The 14077-nt window shown below is 42.0% G+C and overlaps 1 protein-coding gene across 1 annotated transcript; it reads left to right on the top strand.

Annotated features, from left to right (window-relative positions):
* The first annotated feature begins 11446 nt into the window (after nt 1–11446).
* On the top strand, nt 11447–14077 carry LOC147631058 (uncharacterized). Its single transcript, XM_086809039.1, has 4 exons — nt 11447–11953; nt 12030–12119; nt 12200–12344; nt 12428–14077. The coding sequence occupies exons 1-4, from the start codon at nt 11606–11608 to the stop codon at nt 12595–12597; spliced, it is 753 nt and encodes a 250-aa protein (XP_086665165.1). The 5' UTR covers nt 11447–11605; the 3' UTR covers nt 12598–14077.

Here is a 14077-nt window from a genome sequence, read left to right as displayed (position 1 = left end):
TTAAACCATCTCATAGTACATTACAGTATACATCATTACACAATCCCACTACATGCATTTACAACAATGAAATATATTCAAAAATAAATCATGCATATGAGATGATAGAAATGTCATCAATTTAGAACATACAGTGACGGATTGGTTAGGGTTCGATCTCATCTTCAATAAGATCCATCCTTGCCAAACGATCAACATCAATATCCATTTGATCAATTGGTAAGGCTACGATTAAATTTATTCCACTATCGATATTTTGTACTCCATTGATAATGGTATTGATGTCCTGATCATCCTCATCAACATCACCATCATCCTCAATGGTAGGGTCATTCTCATGATCATGAGAAATGGCATGCTCATCCTCATTATCATGATCATCTCTTATTTCTTGATCATCGATCACAACATCTTCAATGGCATGTTCGACGTCATCTTCATTGCGGCTTGTTACATCCTCCATATGCTCCATATCAGTGAATGTATTATACATCACTTTGGAACGTGGTGCAATAGGGATGACGTACCACCATTTGATGTCATGCACCATTGGTAGATAGATAACCTACTCAAATACACACATTACAGTAATTAATTAGCATATCAAAAGTCAAGGGGTACGCGAGCTTAGATATATATGTATATGAAACACATTAGTAAAAAAATGCATACCTGCTCACATTGTTGTGGCAATACGAGCCTATCTTTCTTTGTTTGCCAGAACTTTGTAGAGTCAATAGTCACATATCCACTTGCATGGCGTTTTATCGTTGCATCAGGCCCTTTTTCCACCACGTTCATTTGCCATTTGACATCCAAAACATACACAAAGAAGCGACGAAAGTCAAGCCTAAATATGTCTTGGATTATGCCACAATAATCATCCATTTTTCCATTAGCTCCCTCAAAGCTACTAATGACACCGCAATCTTGTATATTTCTCTTTTCATCAATTCTTTGTGTTCGAAAATGCTTGCCTTCACACCATATAGCATTGAACATAGTGCACTGGACCAAAATAGAAGCAATATTTGTGTAAGCAATGTGAATAAATATTAAAAGCAAATCACTTACAACTAATGCAAAACATTAGTTCTATGTACCTTTGACATGCATCCTCGTGCATACTCCCATTCTTCCGCCGTGATATGCAGCCCCTCGTCGCTCTCTGCTCTCTCCATTTCCTCATGCAACCAATCAACATGGATATCATTCGGAAGTGTTGCTAGATGCTTAGGGTACGCCTTCCGAGAGCCATGTTGCCTCCGAAAGAGAGCTCTTTCTGCTTGCCTTTTTGTCTTTGCATCCTCATATCTTGTAACCCATCTGCTCATCACATCACTATTAAGGATACAAGTGAAATTGAGATCATCAATCAATGTTCTGTCAATTACTTTACTCTGTCCTTTTCCTTGAGGCACAATAGAGGTCATCCTCAAGTCCTCTTCATTGCTCCATAGTCGTGGCAAAGAGCTGTCCACCTGACCAAGAAATTCTGAAATATATACAAGAGACTCTTGTATCAACCAACCCTCGGCCATGCTTCCTTTAGGCCTTGCACTTTGCCTCACAAAGTCTTTTAAGATCTTCATGAAGCGCTCTAGGAAGAACATCCAACGTGCATGCACAGTACCACATAAAGCAATTTTGTCCACTAAATGCACAATGAGATGTAGTTGACTTGTGAGAATGGTTCGCGGAAAAGTCTCCTCTACCAAACAAACCACCTCCACTGCCATAACACGCGCATCATCCAACGTGGCTGGATCAATTGCTTTGGAACTAACATATCTGAAAAATAAATAAATAGTACGTTATACCTCATGCACGTTCATTTTGCAAGGTATAATGAAGGGTGATCTGAGCATGGGTTTTACATACCTCACAAGCTCGCCTATCTTATAAATACATTTTTTCAAACTCTTATTCGCACAATGGTCGATGCTAGTAGGTAGTATGAACTGCGCACATAAGAGCACATTTATGGTTTATGGCATTACAAAATTTAATTTCAACGTACGTACAAGACTTGGAAAACACTTACTTGAAGCATCTTGTGCCAATCGTGGGACTTCAACCCATATAGTTGCTCAACGCCTCTTTTCTTAGTGGTTGTAAAGGCTCCCTTCAATGATCTCATGCATCCAGTGGGAGTACGCAAAGTGGTGATGGCCTGCTTTACCTGCTTCTCCTCTTTCTTTGATATAATCCATGGTGCAGGCGGAAGACGAACGTGCCCACCCACCTCTCGTGGCCAAGCTTGACGCATACGTCCTGCGACCCGCAAGTCCTCACGTACGCTAACATTGTCTCGTTTACCAGTAATATGTTCCCAAATACCAGATCCCACATTCTTGAAGATGTGCATGGGATCAAGAAGATGGTTGATCTTAAGATGGGTCCAATATGGCAGCCGGAAAAAAATGGAGTACCTGCACAAGGGATTGCTCTATGTGACCTTTAATCCAATTAGAGACTACACAAAACAAGATTGAAAAAACATCACTATACCTGTTCATGCCATCTGGAGGAAGAATAGTTGTAGACTCCCAAATACGCTTCCAATCTTTTGCACGAAGTGTTTGTGGAGGAATGTTACTGTTACTAGCAACATATTTAGGATGATCTGAGGAGAGAAATCGATGATGATTATCGAATATAGTCTTACACAAACCATCAGCATACTCATGTACTAACGAAGAGCCACAAACAGGACATGCATGTTTACCCGATGTTTTCAAACCTGTTAAAATATAAATAAAAGTTAGAATAATAAAGTCAAACCGTCTAATTAATATATATAGCCAATAGTAATAGAGTAGGGAGGTAATTAGAATTCTTACCAGAACAATCGCTGTATCCTGGAAAGTCATGCATTGTCCACATCAACACTGCTTTTAAGTCGAAGTGTCGAGAGGAGGGAGGCCTACTAATGTCCACCACCACAACACCTCTCCATAGTTCCTCCAACTCATCAATCAGTGGTTCAAGATAAACATCCATATGCTTGACTTTATGTTTCCCTGGAATTAGAAGGGATAACATAAGATGTCCTTTCTTGATCGCCATTGATGGTGGAAGGTTGTAATTCACCAACACAACTGGCCACACGCTGTATGCAGTGCTTTTGAAACCAAATGGATTCACTCCATCCATACCCAGGCCAAGTCTCAAGTTTCTGGGCTCTGTTTTAAAGCTGGGCCACTCATCTTCAATATGCTTCCAAGCAGGAGTGTCTGCGGGAATTCTCCACATGCCATCATCCGATCGATGTGAGGAATGCCATGACATGAGCTCTGCTATGGATTTGCACTTGAACATGTGTTTGATGCAAGGAATTATAGGAAAGTGTCGCAAGACTTTACGAGGTACATCAAAACTCTTCATATCTGTTCTGTACCTTGCTTCACCACAAGTGGGACAATGTAGAGCCTCCTTATGCGTCCCACGAAAGAGAATGCAATCATTGACGCATGCATGTATTTTATCATAATCCAGTCCTCCAAGAGATGTCACATAGCGCCTCGCTATGTCTCTTGAGGTGGGTAGTCTATTTTCCTTTGGAAGCATGTTTGATAATAGCCTGCATCCAATATCATCAATTATAATTAGTCTTAAATCCTAAACCTTAAACCACTAATTCAAATTTGTAAGTTAGAATGCTTACTTCAACAATGCGTCAAGACTTGCATTGCTCCATCCATAAATTGTTTGTATATTAAGTAGTTCAAGTGAAGCACGTAAAACTGAGAATGTGCACCCTTCAAACACCGGTGTCGATAAAGCCTTATAAAGATGCTCTTGTTCCATATCATCGTCATCCATACCTTTGGGATCATCCTTAAAAAGATTCCGCACCATATCATCAAGCACCTCCTCTTCCACAACTTCGTGGGGTGCAGGGCTATTGTCGTCCCTTTCCCACTCATCTGACAATAGATCTCGAAGCTCCAGCATCATCTCGTCGACGCTTTACGTGCTCTCGTCGCGCGTAGGGTACCATGTTAGGGTGTGGTACTGCATCCTGCTTCAATTTATCAAATTATATGTTACAACTCTATTAATTTAATTTGGATACCATGAGTCATTTGAATACCATCAATTTACATCTACTCACCTCTAAACCTATTTGATTCCATTCTCCATACATGGAGATGTGATTCAAGGTAATTCGACGTGCTCGTACAATGCATCCTTGACATCGATTACACATACATTTGATCCGTTGTCCCAACCACACATCGCGATTACGATGACGCATTGTCTCATCTTCCCCAGAACTGCTTGAAGAGGTTGATGACATCCTGTGTACAAATCAAAAAACACAAAATCATTATATGTTTTTAATGAAAGCACAAAAATCGCGTGTATTGACGCGGCTATCTCCTAAAAATTGCGTGTATTAACGCGGCTACTTCCTAAAAATCGCGTGTATCCACGCGGCTAATTTCTGCAAAACGCGTGTATAAACGCAGCTAAAATCAAATACACGCGAATATACCCGCGTTTATAAACGCGAATATAAACGCGGCGGTATGTTTAAACTAAAAATAGCCCGCCTTCCCCAAATATAGATTTTGAACTAAGAAATCAACTGTGCATGCGTTTTCGCCTGTTTTCGCCTCTTCCAATAGCAAGGGGGGAGCAGAGAAAGGAGCACACACACGGGAGAAGGAGGGAGCAGAGAAGGAGCAGAGAAGACTCACTTTTTCAGAGGTGAGTCACTTTGTCCTGTGCCTTGTCTCTTTTGTCTGATTTGTTTACTTTGCTCTTTGCTCTTTGGGTTTGTCCTTTTGCACACGATTGGGTTACTGCATCCTGACAGGGGCGACAATGGCTGGTCCTTTTATAAGGACATTCTGTCTTTGTCGGGGGGTCAGTCTTTTCGAGAAAATTTTTTCGCAGGTCGCGTGTACGAACGCGTGTAGAAGCGCGTGTAACCTGTCTGCAGAGTATGTTCACGCGCATATACACGCGTTTTTGGACGGGTGTATACACGCGTTTTTTGACGGATGTATACACGCGTTTCTACAGACAGAAAACTGCGGCGTTTCAGATTTCATGATTTGCAGGCAACTGACTTGAATGATGATATTTGTGTGAGTCAAGAGACAGCCCATGATGTACATGAAGATGTTTGTTGCAGGTTCTTTATGGATATTCCAGGTTCTTCATCCGATCCATTTGCGTACAGCAATTGGTTCATGGAGATGCTGAATCACTTTGGGCGCCAACCTGGTCCGGTTGAGCTTACAGAGTATATGTATGCCCATCCCCCTCCTTCCCTGCCTGGTGTCTATACCCCTACCGCGAGTATCCAGGGCACTCCAGTGCCGTCTATTCCTCCGAGTCCGACGAGACGGCATGCAGCTTCTCCTCTTCCACGTCCACCGAGGAGACATACCTCATCCCAGACACACTCACGTCCACCCTCACAGCCACCATCACGTGCTCCCTCAAAGCCACCGTCACGTCAGGGCTCACAGCCACCGTCACGTAGACAATCCCCCAGTCGTGACTCCACCCGCAGCAGTAGGAAGAGTGGGAGTGGAGGATGCGGCGGGTGCTTTGGTGGGGGAGGTGGGGAAAGTGGGGGAGGTAGTAGGGCACGCGGTGAGAGAGGAGATAGAGAGAGAAGAGTTAGAGGAGACAGTTCGGAAGAGGAGGAGATGAGAGAGATAGAGAGAGTAGTCTGCTATGATGTGACGGATAGGGGCGGGATAGTGATGGATGCGAGGGGGAGGGAGATAATGGAGTACATGCGTGGGGTAGTATCAAACTCATATAGAAATTGTTTTATTAAATTTAAAGATCAAAATAGCCGATTAGTTGGGGAGGTGATAGAGGCTGTACATAGTCGGTACCCCAATTCCCCACATGCTACATTCTCGGATGTATGGGGAAGGACGTGAATAAGGGAGATCTTAAGTAATAAAAGATCTCACCTTAAAAAACTCGCGTACGATGACCGGCTAAATGTAGCTGCGGGTGGCTATCCTGCCGAGAAACCTACCACTGCGCACAAACGCGAGTGGAAGGAGGCAAAGAAACGAGCAGAGGGTGGCGTGAAGAGCAAGCAGCATGTGGAGGCACGACGGATCCAGATGGAGACCATTGGATCTTCGCATTTCGGATCTGGCGGCGTCGAGTCATGGGAGGCAGAGTTCGTAAGTATCCTGCCACTTTATTTGATTGTTTACTTAATTCATTGATTCTATGATTGTTTTAATCTTACAAATTGTATTGATTATGATACAGCGACGGGTTACGGGGAGGAAGCCCACAACCCACGATACTGCGTATGCTCGTCGGCATAGCAGACGTGACACGTGGGTTCAACTCCAATATAAGTGATTAAGATATAAGTTATGGCTAATCAACACATCATGTTTTTTGCATTATGAGAATGATCTTGTTACATCAATTTGTAGCTCTAATAGAGTTCTCCTTTACATGTTCTATGCACACTTGTGCCATTCATGTGTTCATAAATGTTCACATGCCTTGTGCACCCTTACAACTTCCATGTGCCTACTTTTTGACCATTGACCGCCTTTTATATTCATCCATTCACATGCCCTAATAACCTTATATTGCATCCAAACGTATTTCATAGCATTCTAATCTTCTTCTAGCTTATTCCCACATACATGTAACCCATATTCCAATTTCATAGCATCGTAATCTTCTTCTACCTTATTCCCACATACATGTGCCCCATACATGACATCACATGAAGAATATTTCAACACCACATGCATACTAGTTTGATTTTTCAGAGATTTATCTTCTTATAAGAACATTGTAACTAACTCATCAAACATAAGGATATTGGGGTTCTTAATCATAAGCCAAAGTGTGGATGCAAAACATTAGAATGAATATGGTAAAACGGTGAGATTAGTAGACACTCATGAACTTTCTGGATCAATACGCCTCATCAATACATGCAAGTTTCTCCCTAAAATCTTTAATCCTTATGATAATTTCATCCATTGAAGCTTCCTCATTAATATGCCTGAACTCCGATTGCTTACAGAAGTATACCACTGGTTCCTCATTATATACCTAGTAAAACGCAACAAGCACATATCCCAAGCTTGCTTGGTAGTTTTACATGCGCGATAATGAGGAATAATTCTCCACTTATACACGAGTGAGTATGAGAAATAATTCTCCTCTTCATAGAGAGTGACATGAATGCATGTGCATGTGCGTACCTCCTATCCAACTTAGCTTATTCCACTATGGAAGGTGTGGAGGAAGATTCCATAGTTACACTTGAACTAGTATCGCTATCCAAAGTCCTCATATTATTACATGCTGGTAAGATAGAGCATGCCTTAATGCTAATGATGACATGCCAAATCCCTTTGGAAACCAATACATGATGCATCATATATGACCACAACGGATAGTAGTCTCATCAAGCTTTTTCTCAACGCACGTCTTTGCCTATCATTTCACAGTACAAATAACTAATCTCTCTGATACAAAGTAAATATCCTAACTACTTTTTATAGATACCGTACCCAGATGGGGGATTTTTTTTTGGTGCATTTTCTAGAGAGCGCCTTTTGGGAATCCGGTGAGCATTCTCTAGCCGAGAACGTTTTAGGAATCGAGTGAGTGGATTCCAAAAAGATACCCTCCCCCCTCCATAAAGAGAGAGAGGGGCGAAGACAATTGGAGAGAGTAACATGAGATAATTATTTGAGAGGGAGAGAGAGGGAAATAGTGAGCCAGAGGGAGTGAAAACATAAAAACATAACATCACATCCTCTACATCGAGGTTATTGATTCAAACTAAAAAAAAACCAAGTTCATTCACATAAAACTTCCAAATATATAAATGTGAAAACCATCATATTTACTACTATGGGCCTTGCTTGTCCTTTGGGGTGTAGGCACAAAGTAAGCGAATGGTGTTCGTACCCTTCCGCACTTCCTCTAGCAAGACACGCTCAAACAATTCATCAATAAAACCATTGGTTCACCATATCGCAATTGAGTCCACCACTTTGGCCTTGACATGAGAAATAGCATCATCATTACTAGGAAGTGGAAAGGACGTGAGACCTTTCCATGCTTGTGCACCATCTATGGTCTTCTTCTTGACCTCCACATTGGTGGCCTCCCTCTGGATACATGAAATTCAACAACTTGAATGCTAATATTTGATGAGGCCATTAAAAAAAACAAAGGAGGGTTTAGGGTGGTGCAATATTAAGGCTTGCTAGCAATGGTGTTTAACAAAGTGCTTTGGTTCTTACCTCTATATTTATAGCAGCGGGAGAGGTGCACTCTACTTTTACAAAAAATAAAATATTTTTAATTTTGTCATTTTTAATGTTAATAATAAAGGCAACTTTCCTCTAATTTCAACACCACAATAATAAAGGCATCTTTTGAACTTTTTTGGAAAAGAGCTGGTATGTATTGAAGCAACTTCACTCTCTCTCTTCTCTCTTCTCGTCGTTCCTCTGTGTGTGTATCACACATAGGAGATCTACGAGTGGATTTATGTTTTCCTTTGGGAGTATGGAGCAACAAGAAGTAGGGAATAATTTCCTTGTCAAGCACAGAGGTAGATTATAGGGATGCTGCAATGATAGCATGTGAGATAGTTTGCTTGCGCAAGCTACTTGGTGATTCAGGGTTGCACGTTGATAGTGGATCATAGGTTATCATCTATTGTGACAACCTTAGTAGTATAGAGTTGGTGAGGAACCCAATTTTTCATGTGCAGACCAAACACATAGAGCTCCACTATCACTTTACGAGAGAGAGGGTTTTATTAGGAGACATTGATCTTGTGTATGTCAACGCACAAAGGAGAAGGTAGCTGACATTTTCACAAAATCCCTAAGAATAGAGAAGCTTCTTAGATTTCAAACTATGCTTGGAGTCCTAGAGATGGAGTTGATCGTGAGGGGGAGTGTTGAGATGTCAAGATCAACACGAGCTGACACTTATGATATGCCTGGGTGACCATTTTTGCCACTTAATCACTAGCGTGTTTGGTAGGATTCTGATACGATAGAGTTTTGCCAGTGATTCTATAGTTGGGACTACACTAGCTACTATTCCACGATTGAGTCATGGCATACTTATCTTGTGAGCTCACTCACTTATCGTGCTCACATTATGGACCACATGTACATAGTACTTTAAGACTTATGTTGTATTTTCCTTATCGTTTTTGTAGAACCCTTTTGTTGTGAAGAAGAAGAAGAATAATTTTTGGCCTCTCATGTTGTGTGTTCTCTTCTAGGGTTCGTGTGAGTGTGTGTGCTTATTACAAGAGCTCAAGCTGTCTTCCTCCCTGCATATTTTCAAGTTGTTCAAGAAGCATCTCATTCCCTTGAATTCATCTATAAACTTACCTACAACTACCCATAATAGACATGGTGTGGGTAGCAGCATGTCATCAAGTGGTGGGGTGAGTGCAAGGTAATGCTCTTGCCTCCATCTCCATCCCCTCCTCTTGGGGTATTCTTACTTGGTTTGGTCCACTGATCGCATAAAGAAAACTTGAGTTAGAGAAGCTCATGGGGTGAGGGGAAGCTCCGATGCCATGTTAAAATCCATGGTACCTTCACTAATGCATGTGGACTAAGCTAATCACATGCTAATGATGAGTGATTACACTAAGCTAAGGTTGATGGTGTCAATTGCACCCATGATGATGTGTATGTGCAATAGACTCAAATCAACTAGGTTCCAAGATAGATTATCTTGGACTTATAGAGAGACTTGAGATATGTGCAACGGCTTGTACTTTCATTGCTTCAAAATGACTCCTTTTATATGGGTAGAGTACAACTTTGCTTGTTCCACGTATGTGGGATAATCCAATTTTTTGGGTGGTTTCATGCTCACCTACTCACTCCCTGCCTCTACATGTGCTCTATGCCACCACACCTCTCAACATAGTCATCATGTGACAAGTGAATTTGGAGGAACTAAAGGTATGCTTGATGGCATCATTCAGTGCCTTTTTACATATTCACGTGGAGATTCTTGCCACCACTAGTTTCTTCTTATCCCTTAATTGCCATCTCTTGTGATCTTCTTTTGTTTGAAGGATAAGCTAGTGTTGCCAACATTAAAAGTGTATCTCCTTTGCATCTCCAATGTTAAATGCTCTTAATGGCTCGAATATTGTCTTGCCTAACATGGTCCAAATCTTCATGGTGTTCAACCCTCATGCTACTATCATTTATCGAAGTAAATGAGAGGTCTTGATATCCATAGTATGGCTCTTTTCTTTTAAATTTCCTTTTACAGTACTTGGTTGCAACATGCCAAAAAAATAAAGAACATGTTGCTGTTCTTGGTTAGTCTGATTCGTGCATGCGTGTGTGTGTGTGAGAGAGAGAGAGAATTTGTGTAGACAAATGTTTGGTGTGTGTAGATAAATGTGCTAGGTTTTGATGGAAAGTTCAATATGATTTACAATAGATAAGCTTGATGCATATATAGGTAAATATTAGGGGTGTTGACTAAACTTCATTATTATTTACTACATCATATATATCAAATATATGATATAATCTATTAATGTGGTGAAAACTTAAAACAGATGGTAAGGTGGAGTTTTTTAAAGAAAAACGTATACGAGACCTTACTTTACTTTGATCGTGATGGTTATTGAGCTGCTTTGCATTTACTATGTAGCACGCTAATGTGTGCACTGAGAAGTTTGGGCCACGAGTCAACAGGCTATGTAGTGTGTGAAGGATAAGTTGGTGTTGTTCGTCAACATGAAAACTGTATCTCCTAACATGGCCCAAATCTTCATGGTGTTCAACCCTCCTGCTACTATCATCGATCAAAGTAAATGAAAGGTCTCTATAACCGTAGTATGGTTCGTCGCTTTTAAAATTCCTGTTACATTAGTTGGTTGCGACATGGCAAAAAAATAAAGCATGTGGTGTAGGTTTCCTTGGTTAGTTTGGTTTTTGTGTGTGTGTGTGTGTGTGTGTGAGAGAGAGAGAGAGAGAGAGAGAGAGAGTGAGTGAGTGAAGAAAGAGAGAGAGATTATGTGTGTAGATAAATGTTGGGTGTTTTGATCGAAACATCAATATGATTTACCATTGGTAGATATTAGGTGTGTTGACTGAACTTCATTATTACTATATCACACCTATCAAATAGGTGATGTAATCTATTAAGATGGTGAAAACTTAAAAGACATGGGAAGGTGGCGTCTTGAGGCAATTTTTTAAAAAGTATACGAGTAACGAGACCTTAGCGTGAGCTGCTTGGTGTAGCACGCTAATGTGTGAACTGACAAGTCAACCCGCTATGGAGTGCGTTATAGTATATCACGACGTAAACGGCTACCGCAGAGAATCCCTACCAGCCTTGTGCGAATATGCGCGTGTCAATGATAGAAGACGCCAAAGGACCCGCGCAATCATTCTGCTGCTCGCATGGGAATTAGCGCATGGCAATTAGCAGATGTGGGTGAGCTACATAAGAGATCGCCTCGGAATCGCACCTCAGTGATCCAGGCGGTACCTCTTATCGGTTTCCCACGCACCTATAGCCATTGTTGCGTTTCCAGTAGTGACCTCGTTGCATCAGCGATTCGCTTATAATGCACAACACAATGATGGGGCATGCAGCAAATACACGCACTATGCTGCGGCTTGTTCTAACGCTCACGCTCTGCCTCATGATGGGCGCCCCTATTTCCCATGGCCAAGACTACCTGGAGCTGTCTGTCACCACGCCTCTCGACGATGGCTATCCCGAGGGCACATCCTGGATCACCCTAATGGGGATGAACAGCGTGTCGGCGCTGGAACAGGGTTCTCCCGGTTACTTCTGGGGGGCGGTTCCGGCGAGCGCCGTGGAAGCCGCTTGCAAGATGATCGAGAGTGGCGTGCAGACAATCCCGGCCACAGTGACAGCTTACGGCGCCACCAACGCTTGGAATTTGCAAGTATGTGGAATTTTCTCATCGTGGCTTCATTGTAGTTATTCGTAAGAATATTCAGAACGTGCCTTAATTATTCCAGGTTATAGCGGTTGGTGGCTGTGACGCATCCTACAATTCCCCAGTGGGTGTGGAGATGGTCTTCAGCGACGACACGGGACGCATCAGCGCTGTATGTTAATTTACGTTTCTGCTACAGCTTCGTATAACTTTACGTCGATGCTTATACGAATTAAATCTGCATGCCTGTAGCTCGTCTGCGATGATAACGCTCCCTCAATCGGCTGCGCCATGTACAACACAGGCGACGACGTAATGAAGCTGTACACGCAGGGCTCCAACTACTACAGTGACTACGGAGGCCGTCGCCGGCTCCTAGACAACTGTGCGGCCTCAGGTCTGCATGCTTGCTTAAGATAACCCTTAGATAGGCCATTGATCTTCTCGCCTTATAACTGCATTACACAATGGTTTGTGCAGGTGCTGTGAAGGGAGTCATTGGGAGCGTTCTTTCCTCAGCCCCTTGCTTGAGCACGGGTATCTTGGCACCCTTCTGTGCTATAGGAGTCATAGGTGTATATGCTGAAATCGGTGCTGCCGCTCAATGCGCCGCAGAAGCGGCCTCCAACTGCTTCAAAGGTACTAGCTAACCCTTGCACTGGGCACACTTTCACCTCAAGTGCTCTAAAGATAGCCCAATATTCAATGTTCTGATTCGGCAACCTCCACAACGGTTCCCAACAGGAAATGCCTATGTGATCACACCCACAGGTGAGAAAAAATTGATGTCCGAGATCGCCATTGGAGACAAGGTATCAGCTCTCCCTCTCTCGCTCAATCAATCACACACACTCTCTCTCTCTCTCTCTCTTCTCTCTCTCTCTCTCTCACACACACACACATCCACACCCACACAATGACAGAGAACGCTATTACGTTATCTCAGGTTGGCGTTTGGAATAGAAAATTGGAGTTTAGCGATGTATATGCCATGGGTCACGCTGATGCAAATGCTTCATCAATCTTCGTCCAAATAAGGCTTCAATCGAGTGAACCTCCGTATGAATCGAGGATGCTTGAGCTTAGCCCACTACACTTTGCTATCACTAGCAGTGCTTCAGGTACACTATATCCTAGGCATCCTCATTGAAAATGTTGAAGGGCTTCTACTCTCTGTTGTGAACTTTATGAAATCCATGCTACAAGCTGACATGCCCCTCTTAAACTTTAAATAATAATACGAATATCTTTCCATATTAAAGAACAGTAGGAAATAGTAAGGAGACATTAAATGTCATACTTTTAAGAGGGGGAACTAATCATACCTTCTTTGAAAATTTGACTCCAAGGAGCTTCAAAAGATCACTTAGGAGGCAATATCCTCTACAAGTATGCAAAAGATGTCTTGATCAATGATCGAATGTGGGTTTGGAATGAGTGGAGTGGTCGCTTCTCTCTTTACACTGTCACAGGTGCACTATGCTTTCTAATATTAAAAAAATTGTCCCCATATAAAGTCATAGACCAATATTGACATGGTGCATGGTCTCAACAACTTTCACAAGCCTTGGCATGGTGATTGAGAGAGGTCTCTTTAATCCCTTAACTCTCAAAGGCACAATCGTGGTAGATGATGTGGTGGCCTCTGTGCATAGTGATTGGTTCCTTGATGAGGTGTTCAGCATGACCAAACTTACAAATCTACTACCTTGGGTTTATCAAGTATGAGAGCCTTTTTTCCCCACACGTTGATTTTTGTCTAAATGATTCTCATGTTGTGTAGAATTTTCTATTGCATGTCCATTTCAAGAAGCCTAACCATGTATTTGTGTGTAGCAATGTTTGGCACCTGCCAGGATGATGTACTTTATTCTTGGAAGGAAACTCTATAGAAAAGGCTATAATCTTATGGATGCGTTCGTTGAAATCCCACAATTTGGCACAAACTATGGAATGGAAGTCATGTTGTCTATGTTCACCTCCACCATACTCTTCCTTTATTTTGTCCGACTCCAATTTCATAAAAGATGTTAGAAAACAAGATTGGTGGATGTTGGTGTCAATCTAATAGGAATTTACATGGGGATTACATGGCCATTGGCCATTGTATGATTATGATTTTTTTTTGAC

The sequence above is a fragment of the Cibotium barometz genome, chromosome 15 (genome assembly GCF_041138505.1).
Source record: "Cibotium barometz isolate CiBa-2024 chromosome 15, ASM4113850v1, whole genome shotgun sequence".
NCBI lineage: Eukaryota > Viridiplantae > Streptophyta > Polypodiopsida > Cyatheales > Cibotiaceae > Cibotium > Cibotium barometz.
This window is presented reverse-complemented; position numbering and strand designations above follow the sequence as displayed.